Here is a 17,157-nt window from a genome sequence, read left to right on the forward strand (position 1 = left end):
GCAGCCCACCTACGCTCGGTGCATGAAGACTTGCCGGCCATCGCCGGACTTGAGGTGTGACTTAATGTGGAGCGTGGCGGTCCTGACTGACGAGAGACACCGCTGATCGGGGTTGTGTACCTACTACCTAGTAGATCCAAGATATTTTCCAGTTCGAAAGGGGGATTTTGTTGAACCAACAATTACTTACCTTTTCTTTTGTCCCTGTGCAGAACCGAAACACGTGGGAGCTTTGCGATGACAGCGGTTGGGCTCAGCTAGCTTGTCCAGTGATATGTCCGACTAAGGACTTTCTATTCCCTATAACACACGCTGGTCCTGACCACCGCGGAATCCACAGTAGTGACTGGATGGATGGGACCCAGCTACATGTTCTAGACATGATCCCGTGCAGTGCTTACCCTGGAGGTATGCATGCATGCATCCGACTGTCAGACGAAAGAAACCGGATACAGAAGCAGCATACGCTATGGCACCACAAGCGAGCATAGACTAGCCAAGCAATACAGGAGAAGATAGGCGAACGGTCGTCAAATCATCCCAGCCGGGTAATCACCACCGAGGGGGCGAATGATTCCCCGGGAAAAAAAAAAGGGGGGGGGGGGGGGGGGGTAATGGCATGATGAATGGATCTACTGGCAACACTTGCTATGGTCCCCTTGCACCAATATTGATCTCGCAGATTAAAGTTTAATCAAGTCTTCAGGCAGTGACGGCTTGCTGTTACGGCAACCAAAAAAATTGCTCCTAGACTTCGGGATCATGGAGACTCTTGCCTATGATCTGATTGATTGAGGCGCTATCCGAACTGGGCAGCAGGAGCGGTTTCTTCTCCTTTAGTTCCTCGTCTTTTACTGTTAGGGCCTTGGTATTGTGGACACCACATGGGAGGAAGTGGGGCGTTTGGATTTTTATCAATCATCAGCGCGCCCCCGGTCAACGAGTCATTGACCGTAACCGATCACTAGACCGGAGCTGCGTTCTGGTCGGATGTTTTTAGAAGTTTCCGACTCTATGGAAAAGCTCCGAGCGAAACCCTCGGTTCGCAAGGTCGAAAACCCCAGCGCAAGACCGATGAGTTGCAGTCGCCAAGCTGAGCGGATTCGGAGAAAGGTTTCATCTAATCAATCAGCTGAATCAGTGGGTGGGCCGTGATGCTCCCTCGCATATGCGGTATTTGTGATGCACACCGTCACCGTGGACCCGTCCCGTCAGCACAGACTAAAAGAGAAGAGGCCTAGAGGGCCCGGGAGGCGATAGTACCGTACCTTACTACCTATCTATCGAGTAATGCCAGCGCAATCTATTCATCTCTGCAATGTACTAAGTAATAAGATGAATACATACCTTTTCGCATGTACAGTACATGTACGCTGTGGAGCATGTCTTTGCCAGGTACGTGCGGTCGAGTCCCAGAAGTGCCCGGGCGGAACTGCGCGATTTACAGTACAATTGTTGCGGGATGGCGCCATCAGATAACGAGTGAAAATTTTTATCAGATCAGATTATCGGGATCTCTCCCGATAATTCTCCCTTCGACCTTGGTTGAGATCCAGCTGGTAGTGCGCGGCTCAATTTTCCTCAGGGTAAGAAAGGATGGACAATGACAGAGGAGTGAGACCACTTTTAGAGCTCCATTCCACTAGGGGTTCATTTCTCTTCCTACTGTCGCTCCTTTCCTCTCTCATTCCTTCTCTTCTTCTTCGGGCGTGTGATTTGGATTCACCCTAACTCCCGCCTGTGTAACTTATCCCTTCGTGTAGCCGTTTGTCATCGTGGGGGCCAATCAGCACCAATCGCTTGACGTCAGCGGGACCGTGCTAGGCACTGCAGTTGCACTGCTGTGTACCACACTGTACGTCCGTCTTGAAGCCAGCCTGAGGCCGTCGCACTGTGTTCCCCTCCTTCCCTCGGCTACTATCGCTTGCTAGGCCGTGCGATGATTCCAGAAAATTGGAGCAGACTATCCAGCATTCATTCGGTCATTGAATATCCCTACCAGATTTACATGTAGGTTACAGTGAGTCCCTTGGCTTGATCGCCGCTGCACATCGGCAGGGACTCAAGCATTCAAAGTAACGATGGCTTCATATTCTTTATGTAATATGCTAAGGGGATATTTCGGTATGGGTGTGGTTATAGTATAGTATGTACAACCTGGAACGAAGAAATTGATCGACAGATATACTGTTTACAGCGGGGTAAATCCTGAAGCAGGCCTCTTTTGGCACTCTTACACCCCTCTATTCTCGCCTCCATTCCCTTTTTTCCCCATCCAGTCTTCAAAGTATTAGTTGGCATCCGCAAGATATGTCGACGACGAGGGAGACCTGCGAATGACTCCCTGGGCCGAAAATTTGTATTACAACATGGCGCGCAATCTGGTGGCCGGCACCGCTGCACCCGCGAGCTGTTCACCAAAAATTGAATCCACCATCTCTCCGCCTCGAGCGGCCAAAACCGACAGAAGACTGTCGCTCAGGCCGTGCGTCTTCTCATTGCAGCCCTGAAGCCAGATACCTGCATAGGCGCTAACTTTGTCGGTATCCATAGCGACCCGATAATCCCGACCGGGGGTCCACATATCCTGCCCCGCCGGTCGCAGATGCTGCACGTTTTTTAACAGTTGTTCGTGTGCATTGCGGTTGTAGCCCGTCGCCACCATAAGAGCGTCCACCTCCAATGTTTCTTTGCCATCACCAACCAAGCTGTCCGCTCCATCCTTGGCAGCCCGAACGTGTATCCGCATTCGACTTTGGGGTCCATGATGTTCGACTCGAGTGACTTTGCGGCCGGGCAGAATGCGATGTTGCCACTGACTCTCGTCGGGGTTCTGAATGCGCTGGGTGTACATGTCGTCGAAAATCTGCTCAATAAGCTCGAGCCGTACCACGCTGTAATTGGTGGCCTTGTCGGCCTTGAGGGAGCGTTGACGTTCAGCGGAGGAGAGATTGTAGAATTTATCAGTTCTCTCAGGGTTGAAGAGTTCGTTGACGCTGAGACTCTGGGTCAGCTCACGGCACTAAAGGATGAGGAATATGAGTAGATTCTGCTTACAATGGAGAATCATCGCTGGGTCGCATGGCAGTGTCTCGCATGATCAGGGTAGTCTTCGAGTTGGGATAACGCTTTTGGAGGTCATGAAAGATTTCTGCTGCACTTTGGCCGCTTCCAAGGACAGCGACGTTGTAAGGCTGGCGCTTGTCATTGAGTAGAGCGGGTAGGTTGGTACAGTATTGGGACGAATGCAGGATCCGAGGGTCTTGGGGAAGACCAGGCGGCATCTTTGGACTGCCACCGAGCGCGACCACGACCTTGCGTGCCGTCCTGGAGGAGATCTCCCCGGTTTCGACGTTTCGGGAGTGAACGGTGAAATAGTCGACAACCGAGCTCATGGGATCGCTCTTGCCCGGAACCACATCGATCACCTCTTCTCCGTAGGAAACTACTTCGGAGAATCTTTGCGCACACCATCGCATATAATCTTCGAACTCCAGGCGGGCTGGGGTGAACGTGCCCAGGTTTGTGAAGTGAATCAACCGCTCCTTTTGGTGGAGGTAGTTGAGGAAAGTGAAACTGCTGCGAGGATCACGGAGGGTGGCCAGGTCCTTGATGAAGGAAATTTGCATTTTCGATCCAGGCAGCAGCATGCCTGGATGCCAGGCAAATTGCTTCTGACGCTCTAGAAAGCAGACTCTGGGCTGCCAGCCAGAGCTGGAGGTGGACTTGTTCAAGCAAGGATCCAGCGCATCGTTCAAGGCAATTGCAATTGCGAGCGATGCAGGACCAAAACCCACACAGAGCAGATCGTGCAGCTCGTCCTGGGGGCTAGCTCTTAGTCGGGATGGCTCCCGCTGCTGCTTAGAAGACATGTTGCGATGGCTCTGGAAGCTCACTTCAGGCTTCCGAGTAACGGATTCCATTGTTACCAGCTGTGATAGGAAAACTGCGGCAAAAGGGAAGATAGGATGGGGATGGGAGGGGGGAGGTGGGGGGACTTTGTTTCAAGATTGAGACGGGGGAGGGGGCATAAAACACCGTTGGGAGGAGACTCTTTGGAAGAGAAAGATGGAGAGGGGAGAGAGCGCGCACGAGAGAGAAAGAGGGAAAACCGCGGTATTGCTGGCGAGGGATCATAGGTAGTTATATGCACCGGTGGATTAATCATTGGAGGGGGGCCACTGGTAGAGAGAACGGAGTCAGGCGCGCCGAAAATGGAATACAGAATTCTTAATAGAAGCGGATAAATTAAAACTTTCCATTCATTCGGAGTAAGGGGGAAAAAGATCTGATAACCTACGAATTAAATGGATTTTACCCTAGATACAACCTATTTTTTTGTTCTGAGGAGTCAAAGATTGGATAAGATTATTTTCTGCGGCAACGGATCCTGTTAAGGATGAGAGTAGGCTTCCACCCCACCTCACTGTTAGGATTCTGATTCCTACGGCACACTTTCTTTCTTTCTTACTATTTTCCTTCTCTATATTCTAAGCCTTTTATATGCAATTCTCTCTCCTCTCTTTCTTTTTGGTTCTCTTCTATCTTTTCTTGCGTTTATTGCGCATCAGCACACCCGTCCGGCCATGGTTTGACAGCGGGCCGGGAATGGCTTTTTGAATAGACACGCGGTTCCGCCGGCCCAAGGATATGAGTAAAAGGTACCAACAGTCCTTGTTGTGTTTTGAAATTGGAAAAGAAGGTGGATCACAAGTGTTAGTTGCAGGGCCGAGATAATGGAACAAATGGCAATACATAAAGTGGGTGAAGAGTCCGACCCCCGAGACCAGACAACATTCTGAGTGCCCCGCAGCATGTCCGGTGTAGAATCCTGGAAGTGGAATGTGGAAGAGTGGGATGATGATGGTGATGAACGCTTAGATTAGATCCGCAGTCGCCCGATGTCGGAAAAATCAACTAACCCCGGCCTTGTATTCGTCCTGTCACGCTTCTCTTGTTACAATACAGCCAGACAGAATATGATTTGTGCGGTTCCGGCCAATATACCGGCAACTGTACGCTTTCAATAATCTTGTCCCAAGTATTAGACTGTGAGTGTAAGCCTTCAATCCTCCTTGAACTCTGAGCTAAAGCATAAGCCTCCCTCAGGAGTCGATTATTGAGTAGCCTCGCCGCAATTATCGACTTACCTGCCTCTAGGCGACATGCACGAATAACCATCTCTTTTGACGCAATCGCTCGCTTGAGAAACCCGCAGAGTTCTATATGCTGAGATCTCTCAGTACATCCATATCACCGGATTAATCACGAAAAAAAATCCTGGTCGATATCACTGAGAATCTTCTCGTTACTAGACTCTTTGCTGATGGTTGCGTTGTGGATATACTCATTGCCTTTCATGGAACGGCGAGAGTTATCAACGGTTGTAGGTTCGAGCTGAGCTTGTGATTATGGGTTTCCAGGACCATGCCGGTCAAGTTAAATCATAGCTAAGCTTGTATCACAGTGTCACATCACTCCTCAATGCATACTCCTCGGGATAGAAACTAGACTTTAAGTGTGCTTGGTCTAATTACTGATCCGAACAGCGAGTCGACAGTGCTGGCCAGGCGTTCTAATAAAAGCAGGTTACGACTCGGTCGCCCCACCAACACAGCCTTATACTATAACTCTACTTTGCCTGAGGATGGTGTGATTCTTTGTGATCGTTTCGAGGCGAGTCTTAATGGATCCATGAGGTCTGACCCCGCCTACGCCAAGGGTCCCGGATGATGTTTGGTTAAGCACTTGAGAAGAGACCAGCTACCCCTCACTAACCCCTCTCCCGGGCCGCCCTTGTTGATTATGAATGTATTTGTTCTAGTTGGTTGACCTTCATATACACTAGTTGGAGCTCTGTCATGGATGAAATGACGATCTTTCCGTTTAACCCGTGAACCTGTCATCTCAATGGGATCGCCAATGAGATGACGAACTGCATTGGCGAATACAGCCAGTCCAGCTGAGTCGTTGCCCATAACTTTTGTCGTCTGCCACTGAAATATCCCGCTCATGTCATGGGGCTGCAAAAGACATGATGCATCATGCACAACATTCAGCGCCAACAGCGTAGACGGTCTACGAGACTCTCATGAATGCTAAAAATGGCCTGTGAGTTCTTGAAACCTACCAGTGTATGACACGATGCAGTCTCTGATTTCTTCCCCGCGGTAGGAGCGATATGACTAAGGGTGATATGCAGGGTCCTGTAGACCATCCAGGAAAGTGATCGAGTAGCAAAAGAGTCGGAGTGATACTCCTACACAAGCATAAAGCTTTTGGCCATCTTTGGCTGAGGACTTTCTAGAGATAACCTTAACTTGCGGTTTGATTCATCAGATGTCAATGAAAGATTGCCAATATCCTAGACCAGCCATGACGACGCCAACTTAGCCATCATTGGCCGAGGTGGATTTAGCCCTTTCTGGACTTTCAATACTTCCGCCTTACTCTCAAAACTGGGAATATTGACTTATAACGTTCTCTTCATGGTTAAAATCCAGTTGTCGGAATGGGGGTTCTGCATTGGAGTATGTTGTGTGAGTTGAGCGTAGAGCTACAGCGCCCCAGTGGCTGCTAGCACTCTGTTGTCTATCTATGAAGGAGTTGAAGAATTGCCCCAAAACAAAACGAATAAATATAATAAGTACCACTCGGTTCATCTCACGTCTTTCATTCTAGCAAATACTTAGTACATTCGGTCAAACATCCGCGGGCATTATGGAATCCCTGGGGTAAGAGCTAAGTTGAATCAATTATGTTTCTGTTATACATACTTCTTTCATGTGCTTCCTAAGATACATTTGATATTAGGACAGTATATTGAAATATTCAGTTGCAAGGGCTGTTTGAAGCACTTTTCAAATGATTGGGCGAGTAAATTAAGCTCTCCTACACTTCATCATGGTTCCAAGGTGAACCACTAACATACTCTAGATTCTAGCCCGCCCACTTACAGGTTTTGTCGTCGAAAGGTATGAGCATAACAGGACAATCTAGGGTTGATGGCATCTACTGCAGCTATATGGATGCTCAACTCTAATTGATGTATAGCAGTTGTTGGAGAAGGCAAGCTATATCTAGGATCGGGTTGGCTTTGCCTTCTAGGTCGGATATGGTTGGTAGAAATTCATTCCAAACATGAATAAAATCGATTGTTAAAATTCTCCTGGCCGATTCTTGTATGCAAGGCCACATGATACAGGTAGCAGGCTTACTCCAGGAGCCTTAGAACTGTCCGGTATTTACTAAGCTATATGTATATAAGCTGCTATCTACTCAAGGCAAAGATATTGTTAGAGCGCTATAAGCATCATCTTAGGTTAATACTCGCGCTTGCTAGAAGAGGAACTCTGGACACGCGATGAGGACGAATAACGCGAGGTTCATAGCTCGAATGGACTGAGATAAGAGTTGAGCAACATGCTCAACAGAAAAGATAATAAGCTAGTTGATCTTCGATTTACATGGGAGTATGTAGTATGCACAGTCACCGATGAACTGCATACTAGGTTGAATTATGCCTTCCATATGAATCCCAGTTGGTGCTTCACGGATAGCCGGCCTTCTGCAGCGAAGTCAATGCAGTATGTTGATATGTGGGCCCCATAAGTGCCCCTCTGCCCACTTCACTTTGCGTCTAGTATAGAACATGGCTAATGGCAGAGAAAGCGGTCTCAAAATATCTTTATGCCTGCTCACCATGTCCAATGTGGGATTTTGAACCAGCAAAACTCAAATCTTCAAGTGGTATGATTTTCTGTCTGCAATATTCAATTTTGGCTTGGGGGCAGGCTGGTCAGTATGACCAGATGTCCTCTCTCCGCAGGAGATAAGTGATAATTTACTAAGTAGACATGAAGACCTTGGCTAGAATACGCCTACTGATCGACAATACCTCAAGTGCTCTGCAGCTTCTAAAGCTGAAGCTAGTCAATTTATCTTGCTGCCCTACTTGACAACGCTCTTTCAAGAGTTCTTGATCTGTCAATTAATAGTTCTAGAATAAACTGCCATAGGGCTTTGTAAATGCTATGAATAACTAGTCGGTAACTAACAGTTCCTGTCACCATTGCCAGAAGATGTGATAAGTATCCATAAGCTATGGACAGCGCAGCGTCGCGCTCTCCAGTTGTCCTGGCCAAGGACAAGCTAGCATTGATGCTAAGAATACTTGGGAAAGTGCTTGAGAGAAGGCTGTGATAATCTTTCAAGTGATTTGACTTGAACCAAATACTACTTTACCCATTGGTGGCAGATGAGTACGCGTGTTAGGACCCAGTATTTCCGATGGGCAGATCAAATCATATCAGTCAAGTATAGCTTGTGGATTATAATGATTGTAACCCATAAGCTATGTGTTGTTCAGCAGATGCGCCTCATGCAAAGTCCATCGCGGGAGAGAATGCATTTAATGATTAAGCAACGAAGAGTTAGAGACTAATAGATTGAAGAACTACTCGCGATACCAACTTATTATGTGGCTTCAGAGCCTGGGATCAGACAATTTAATTTGGAGTTCAACCAAGAATTGATCATAGAATATCTGATTCTTCAATGCTCTTGTACACGAAGACTATTGTGGCGCCAGTTCGGTTGGTAAGTTATGCTTCATATAACATATATATCGCGCCTACCACAAACAGCCTAGATAAGTCAAAGATCCAAGAGTGTAATGATGTGTTGTTATCACCACATTCTCTGTATCAATCAACATTCGTTGACCCGATATTTAGTGATGGGCCGATTTCAGGCTAGGTCATGAACTACTGAGCCTGTATCTTGTACATGGCACCTGAAGGTTGCATAGGCCCCATCCCCTTGCTGCACCGATTTGGATATCAAAACTGACATCTACAACCTGATGGCTTCGTACAGTCTGCATTGAGCGAGAACTAATCACTATTACTATGACCAACGCCTACGTGAGTAATTATATAGCCAAGCTTATAGCCGTCAGGTAGTGCTCTCTCCTCTCTAGCCCTACATATTCCTCGAATGAGGAAAGGCAAGGAAAGATATAACCATATTGTATACATGACCACCTTCAAGATGCCCCTCTTAAAGTCGACAGCCTTCCTAGCCGACCAGAGACTTGCTTGGGTTTGCTGTAACTGCGGAGGTGCTTTCTTTCGCAGATCCACCTCACCTGTGGGTGGAGGCCGTTAAAAGTACAAATGCCAGCTTCTCCAGGCTTGGTACATTCGTCGAGATTCTGGCTTACTTTACACAACTTCAAGTGACTCAAAAAGGCTACTGATTAGCATAGAACCGATAGAGGCCACGGGACCCAGAATGTCAAGAGAGCGAGCTGCGTCCCCACTAGGTGCGTGTCAACCATAGCCATACCATGTGTGTGAATGTGCACATGTAGGCTCTGCGGTGTCCTTCAACCATTCATAACCATTACTTATTTCTCTGAGACAAGGAGATTGAGCGACCAGGCAGACTAGGTGCGTGAAATCCCACACCGGTAATGGAACGGTAGAGCGCAATCGAGCTGGACATCTACGCTGGGGTCGAGTAAGGTTGAGAAGCTCACCATAAGGCTGCGAAGCTCCACGATTGTGCGTAGCTGGATCGAAAGCAGACGTATGAGTGGAGTCGTACGGCTCCTCGCCTTGTTGATGGACCTGGCTTCGGAATTCTCGAGCCCAGGCAAGATCTCACCTGAGGTTATGTGGACGGCGAAACCGACATGGGGTGCTGCGAGCAAATCTCGAATCTACACTGGCCAAAAGCGGCCATTACCCATGGGGGTCATCTTCAAAACAATCCTAGCAGACACAGTAGGAATGGGCGGCTTTTACAGATGGGGCAGTGAGGGAATAATTCAAGGCAACAGATCCGAATGATTGTTTGCATCCAGACAGTCCTGAGATCGACCGGGTGTCGCCATGGCCAGGTAGATTGTGGAAGAAGTCTGCCAAGTGATAGCCAACCCCAGAGTGTGTACTGTGGAGTCGTGGAAAGAGGAGCAGGGAGGACTGAGGAAAACTGAATGGATAAATCCTGAAGTTGCTAAACCCAGAAGGTGCGGTGTAAGGGAGTGGCGGGGAGAATGGATACTGAGATAGGCACCTATTACCCGTACTAGCCTAGTAGGGCCCGCGGCGGCCGGGGCACCCAACTTCCAAGGGAGGGATGATTGATTCCCCTCCATCCAACCAATAAACTAACTAACTAACTTCATTAGACCTTGCTGAGTCATACTACCAGTTGGCGTGCCTGAGGTGGCCCTAGGCCGCCCCTCGTAGACTAGAACCTACCGGTAGGTAACGGTCAATAAATCGAATCAAGGGTTAATTTTATGGCTCCTCTGCGATCGGCTCAATTATTGCTGAAGACTTGGAAAAATCAAGCTTACTACCAGATTAACTCGCTTCAGGATAAGTATGGCTCGCAACTGGGCACAGATCTTCTTTTGCCGACGATTTAGAAGATGGCCAGGTCCTCAGGCATGATCAAAAACATTGGCTTGCGGGAGCTTGATAAGATGGTAATCCAGGCTGGCGGGCCAGGAGAGCGGCAGCAAAAGCGAATCACCTCGGAAGCGCTACAGCAAGAAATATCATGTTGTGCATCATAGTTTTCGATCTCATGGGACTTCAACTGCCTGAGGCAACCAGACCGTTTCATATCTCCCAGGCGCTTAAATTCGAGTGGGTAAGGAAAGATCGTGTGGGGGTGATGCCCGAATCTCAGCCCGGCCGCAGATACATACGGAAAGGTATTTCAAATTTGCATAGCCGGCATGCATGTTTAGGTATACACAACACTGAACTTACGCGTCCGGTACTTAAAAAGCACCGTGTTCCTGTCTGCTTCGGACATGCCGAGAACAGGCAGAAGGAAATTATTAGGACCAACACGTGTTGCGGAGGGGGAGGGTGGTGGTGTATACTAGATAATGTGGGAAGAATTGGACACCAGGTTAGTGGTAGCAGGCGAGCCTAGAGCGTTGAAGAGATCAGAGAGCAAGCACTGTCGAGGACGGACAATGAACCGTTCTCGAGCAAGGAGAAAAAAGCCGTGCCCCAGTGGCCCTAATTGTGCCCGAGCAGAACGACCTTTGGATGATTGTCGGAAACAACCAACAATAATGGGTGATTGATAGATTGAAGGTAGATGCAAGATTTCTGGAAACATTGATTGTGGTGGAAAAGAGGAAACGAAAAATGCCAAAAGATAATGGAATGAAAAAGTCGCAAAGCCAAATCCAATGTTTGGTTAACATACATAACATTCCTACCGGACAGCACATCTTTAATCTCAGATGTCTGTTCATGGAGGAGGGGGATGATCCATGGAATTATTCTGGCGCACATGCAAGGGAGTTTAGTTACGAGTAGATAAACCATCTGGAAGGGTAAAGGGTGATCCGATCGCCGTTCGAACCTCCGCGTGCCTTATCGACATTATCGATAGGATGGATAAGTACTCCGTACAGTAAGTGTTGGATGATGGGGGGCAAAAGTGGCACTGATGAAGTCATCTGGGACCTTCTCTCGCTTGGTACAGGTGTATCGTCGCGGATCTCGTACCTAGTATTTGCCTTACCCTTTTATCACACTAACCGTCACAACCGAGACTCTCAATGGCCGGGTTCCGGAATTCCTAATTGCAACTTGATATGCGGTGAGAGTAGCTTCAGACCGGCAGTGCTGTTCGAGAAGAACAGTATCCTGAGATTGAGTATGCTCAGAAAAAGCGCTTACAGATAGCTGTGAGACAGTGCACATAGGTGTTGGCCTTTTCCCGGTCCTCCAAGATCCTTTCTATCTTTCACTGCTGAGGTTGCTGTATATGCGAAATGGTCTGATGGAGGGTAAAGAGCTGCAAAGAGGCGGGGCGCGGAGATGGCAAGAATACGACGATGCTGAAGAAGAGGAAGCGCAGAAAATGAAAATTACCGGTATGTATCGTATGATCCACGGGGAATCCTTGGTGTTACGCGTGACGCTCCCGGCGCTAAGCTCAAAAAAGCCAGCCGTCAACAACAAACGACGCGACTTGCGCGTGCGAAGAGAAACATCGAGTCCCGCCTTGGAGAGTTTGGCTGGTCGAAGAGCGAGAGAAGGACTCTCCCACCTTGGCCGGGTACCTGAACCGTCCTTGTTCTGGTCAGGTCCTCCCTCCCTCTCTTCCTATTATTGTACCTCCCTCCTACTAACTGCTCACTCACTAACTACCAACTACAACGTTGGCCTTCTCTTGCGCCCTCTGACTTTTTTTTTTTTGATACTGAATTTTTCGTTCTCTTTCCCTCCTACCCTCGCTCGCCCTCACCAACCTCTCTCCCCCTCTCCCCTCCACTTTTATTATCGTCATCAAACGACTATCGGCTTTCCCCTCCAAAGTTAACTCACGAACTTTCCTCCCCATAAGGGAAACCCCTCGGACGATTGAATCATTATTATTGAAAGGTTGGCTCTGCATACCGCAACTTCCGCCCTGTCGCCAGCCCCTCCCATACTCCATTTGGTCGTCCATCCTTCTACTCCATCCCCATCCCTTCCTTCGTCTCGCCCTCTTTGACTTCGCCTGGCTATCATCTGTTCTTTTTTTGGGTTCTCAGGCTGCCACCCCTTGCGCTCGCGGTCACTTCTACCGCAGCAGCGCAGTCATCCAGGTTTTAAAGGAAGAAAGGGAGACGGAAGGGTGGTGAATCTTGCTGCTGCTGGTTCCTTTCTCATCAAATCAGAATCAATTCTCTCACGTCCTGCGCTGCAACTCGCCTGCCTCCATCTCGCGCACACTTGCAGCTGGTCGCACTGTCTTGGAATTCTTATCGCGTCCGTCCTCGTTCCTGTCGCTCCTGCATCTTCGCGTCGCGCCTGCTTGTTTTGACGTCTGTGTTGTCACTTTGAAACATTCCATAGAGGTCTGTTTCGTCTCAAGCACCGAGGCATACTGCGCAGGCCTGGAAGAACGTTGTGTGCGTGGTGTGCGTGTGTCTGTTTCAGGCGCGTGCCCCCTCCCCGGGTGCCTGAGAGCGCGAAGAAGGCCGCTTGTTTCCCGAATTACATCCTGCGACTATCCACATACACACGGGGAGAATTGCTCTTCTCTGGGGGTGTATGGAGGCTTCTACAAGCGCTCTCGAAGCCCCCACGGTCTCGACCTAAGCTGGTAATGTTCATTCAATCGTCGTGTCGCATCGCCAGCCTATTCTCCGCAAGCCCAACCACCAACGCTGCACCTTACATCTCAAGCATTCCACTACAAACAAATATCGCGTCGATTACTGGTTAAGCTGGAGCAGGACGCCCCGCCACAGGCTTCGTTCTCAAGGTTGTCTTTTGTTGTGGCCGCTTGCCACGATTTGACGAGTCTGGAAGGTATACCTCTGTTGATTTGTGTGAATTGGAGATAATAGGATTCGCATAACCGACACAGGCTCTGGTCTGCTCCCAAGCCCTACTTGGGTCTTCACAAGCTTGTTTTCTCGGACTTACTACTCATCAACAGTCACTATGGTTGCAACCTTCTCGCCGCACCGCGATGCGGGTGGCACATTGCACCTCCCATCACATGGTGGTATTCACCACATGGACGCTAATACGGCTATTCGACAACTGCGCCGGTCATTGTCGCGCTCACCTTCGAAAAACTCAAACTTCTCACTGCTGGCACCTCGACATCACTCACCGTCCAAGAGTGCGCCTTTCATCTCCTCACCTCTGTCGCCTTCACGAAGACCTGCACAGAGCAACTTTGTCCTCTTCCCCAGTTCATCCCACCAGTCGCCCTTCGCCGTACCGTATCCCCCAAGCGGCAAAATAACGAGACCGGTTATGCGTCGTGTGCGCACGTCTCCGAGAAGTCCCGTCAAACGCGCCCTGAATATCTCTACAGACCAGGGAAACGCGAAGCCTGCCCAATCAAACCCAACAACGCCAGGCGTGGAGAATTCTCCCGCAAGACCTGGGCTCGCTCTTCCGTCTCTCAGCAACTCCACGGTCGATATACATCCCAGTGAAACTCTCGTATGTGCAGAATCTACCCTGGCACCCCGGCAAACACATTCTCGCGTTGAGAAGCGACGCAGCGGGACATTTGGCTCGTATGCCACAGTCAGCCCACTGAAACGCAGCGACGGAATCATGAACCTGGATCGGGCATCTCGCGGCAGCCCTTCGGCGAAAAGGCGCAGCGTCCAGGCCACAAGCTTGTCGGGCGAGTTCAGCATCTTTGATAATGAAGATGCTTCTCAGATCGAAGAAGACTCTAACGTCGAATCTTCACCCGAGGCCACGACGCCGCCTTTCCCAACGAACACCACCCCATTCAGCCCTTTCGCTACCATCCCAAAACGATCATCATCTCTCCGGCGCTCTACTCTCCAGCAGCGACAGAGTGATCGTTCACTATTCTCTCGTGCGAAGCCTAGTGGTGACTCGTTCGAATCTGCAGAAACCGGTTCTCCACTAACTGTACGGCCACGTATGTCCCTGGATAACAACCTTTTCCAACCTAACCGAGAGAGTCCGTTTGCTTCTCGAGCTGTGTCTGGCAGCTCGCTGTTCTCGTCCACAGGAGGCAACGCCGGGCAGTCGCGTCCTGCTGCCCATCCGCTTTCAAGAACCATCACGCAGTCATCTTCTGGTTCGAGCTTGGTTGACGACTCTCCTACCCATGAACCTGTCCACAAGGCCGATCGCCCAAGGGGAGTCTTTGATTTCTCCAAATCGCTTCCTGCGGGAAGCGCGCGACCAGTACCATTACGACACTTGACTCGTGAGGATTCGACGTCCTCTATGGACTCGTTCGCAACGCCAGAGAACTACAAGCTAGTCAAACCTCTACCGGCTGCTTTCATGTCCACAGGCCTCATCTCCAAGAAGAACCGCAATGCAGAAGACCCGCAGAGTGGCCTCGGATTCAGCAAAAACATGCCGGATACCCCATGTAAACGGCCAATCAACCTTTTTCCTGGGTCCAAGCTTCAGCCAGAGCGACCTCTGGACATATCAGCCTCGGTCCGTCGGTCGGACATAGTTCCTCCAACGCCGTTCAACCCACCAAGTGCTCGACAAAAACCGGGGCCTTTTGCAAGAGGTATGGGGATCTTTGGAAGTTCGTTCAGCAAACCGGAGGTATCCCGTCGTGGTAGTTTCGCGAGCATCGATGGTGATGACTTGTTCGCATCTCAGTCACCGTCTGGCCGACCAAACAGTCAATCTTTCTGCGAAACAGACTTTCCCCCGACTCCTACGAAGCAGAGTTTCTTTCCTTCTCGCACTTATCCCCCTCCCATCTCACAGATCGCCTCCTTAGAAAGGCTCGCGGAAGTTAAAGGGACCAGCTCCAGCCCACTGCACGACCGATTCCAGCGGGGATCACCTCACACACCCCAAGATCACCTGTTCCCTGATCCGAGTGGGCTATCAATATCTAACGATCAGCAATCCACCAGACCAGATTTTGACTCTTCCAACCTCCCAGCAACCCCAACTGGTCCGCGTGATTCATTCTTTCAGTCAGGAAAGCGTCCTAGCCTACCATTGGCTGGTTACCATGTACCCGACGTGGATCCAAGCCTGACTTCGCGTTTTGAACGAGTAGAACTGGTTGGCACAGGTGAATTTTCTCAGGTCTACCGCGTCGTGGAACCTCAGCAAATGTCAAGGTCATCATTACTCTCGGAAGGAACCGACACTCCTAGAGTTTTCACCGAGCAAGTATGGGCTGTGAAGAAATCTAAACAGCCATACTCTGGGCTCAAAGACCGTGAACGTCGGATCCGGGAAGTGGATATACTTAAATCACTGACGAATTCGGATCACATCATCTCTTTTATGGACAGTTGGGAAGATAATGGTCACCTTTATATCCAGACGGAGTTCTGCGAAGAAGGTAGCTTGGATGTCTTCCTCGCTCAAGTTGGACTCAAGGCACGGTTAGACGATTTTCGGATCTGGAAGATCTTGATGGAGCTGTCAACGGTACGACCCAACTCTATTCTTCGCAGGACACATGGTAGTCGAGAAAGTGCTAACAAAATGCTCTAGGGTCTAAAACGCATCCATGAAATGGGGTTCATCCATCTCGACCTGAAACCAGCAAATATCCTGATCACCTTCGAAGGTGTTTTGAAGATTGCCGATTTTGGCATGGCAGCACGTTGGCCAGCTGACGATGGAATCGAAGGCGAAGGTGACCGTGAATATATTGGCCCCGAAATTTTGATGGGTCGCTTTGACAAGCCGGCGGATATCTTCTCCCTCGGCTTGATTATGTTCGAAATTGCTGGAAATGTTGAATTGCCCGATAATGGGCTTTCGTGGCAAAAACTGCGGAACGGTGACATGAGTGACATTCCTAGCTTGACATACAGCTTCGAAACAAGCATATTTCGCGATGCATCCGGGAACCCAATCCTAGAGGAGCCGTCATTCGAAGAACTGTGTGCATCCGACTTTGGGGATGACGATTTTGGAATGGACAGCTTTCTCGGAGCTCGAGAGTCCACTGATCGAAACGCAGTTTCCCTTGCTCGATCTGGCGAGCTTGTTGATCCTCCTGGCTTCATGGTCGATGCAAACCATGAGCAAGCTTTAGACAAGATTGTGCGATGGATGATTTCACCTGAACCGCTTGATCGACCCACGGCAGAGCAAGTCCTTGATACGTACGGTGTGCAGTTCGTTGCTGGCCGACGTCGAGCTGGAGCCATCGTTTACGAAGGCAACTGGGGTCCTGCCGATGAGGTCCTCGTTGAAGACGCAGAGATGATCGATGTTTGACCAGTACGACTTGACATATCTAATGCATTTGGACGGAGTTGGCGCTTTCCTTTACAATACCATCTAATGACGGCGTTCTATGTGAGATTCCGAACTATCAATCTTAATGTCCATTTGACTATCTCGATGACCATGATGGAATCGAGATTGCCAACCGACCATCTCGCATGAACCGGATAATGTTGATATGACTGACTGACGTATCCGGTTTCATCGAATGGGGGGTCTCCACTCATTTCCTTTTCGCACATTTCTTTTGTTTTTATCAATGGGTCGCTTACTTAGCGAGACTACTGGCATTTCACATATCGCCGACATCTGTCCTTCTCATCCTTGATCAATCCTCTTCTCTTAGCCCTGTACCTGTGTGTTCCGCATGATTGGGTTTCTGCAATTCGTGATGACTGAA

At 49.4% G+C, this 17,157-nt stretch overlaps 3 protein-coding genes across 3 annotated transcripts; 2 read left to right on the forward strand and 1 right to left on the reverse strand.

Moving 5' to 3' along the window:
• Positions 1–2,138: 2,138 nt before the first annotated feature.
• BO97DRAFT_441092 (lysine N(6)-hydroxylase/L-ornithine N(5)-oxygenase family protein) lies at positions 2,139–4,017 on the reverse strand. The gene is made up of 2 exons (XM_025698135.1): positions 3,058–4,017; positions 2,139–2,996 (listed from the first exon to the last, which is right to left on the reverse strand). Exons 1-2 carry the CDS (start codon positions 3,921–3,923, stop codon positions 2,363–2,365), a joined length of 1,500 nt encoding a protein of 499 aa, XP_025554193.1. The 5' UTR covers positions 3,924–4,017; the 3' UTR covers positions 2,139–2,362.
• A 5,299-nt stretch (positions 4,018–9,316) lies between these two features.
• Positions 9,317–9,915, forward strand: BO97DRAFT_403672 (uncharacterized protein). Its single transcript, XM_025694792.1, has one exon. The coding sequence runs from the start codon at positions 9,594–9,596 to the stop codon at positions 9,852–9,854; it is 261 nt and encodes an 86-aa protein (XP_025554194.1). The 5' UTR covers positions 9,317–9,593; the 3' UTR covers positions 9,855–9,915.
• A 3,262-nt stretch (positions 9,916–13,177) lies between these two features.
• On the forward strand, positions 13,178–17,060 carry BO97DRAFT_236991 (tyrosine protein kinase SWE1). Its single transcript, XM_025690748.1, has 2 exons — positions 13,178–15,947; positions 16,014–17,060. The coding sequence occupies exons 1-2, from the start codon at positions 13,476–13,478 to the stop codon at positions 16,746–16,748; spliced, it is 3,207 nt and encodes a 1,068-aa protein (XP_025554195.1). The 5' UTR covers positions 13,178–13,475; the 3' UTR covers positions 16,749–17,060.
• The last annotated feature ends 97 nt before the right edge of the window (positions 17,061–17,157 follow it).

This window comes from Aspergillus homomorphus (assembly GCF_003184865.1).
Source record: "Aspergillus homomorphus CBS 101889 unplaced genomic scaffold BO97scaffold_6, whole genome shotgun sequence".
Taxonomy (NCBI): Eukaryota; Fungi; Ascomycota; class Eurotiomycetes; order Eurotiales; family Aspergillaceae; genus Aspergillus; species Aspergillus homomorphus.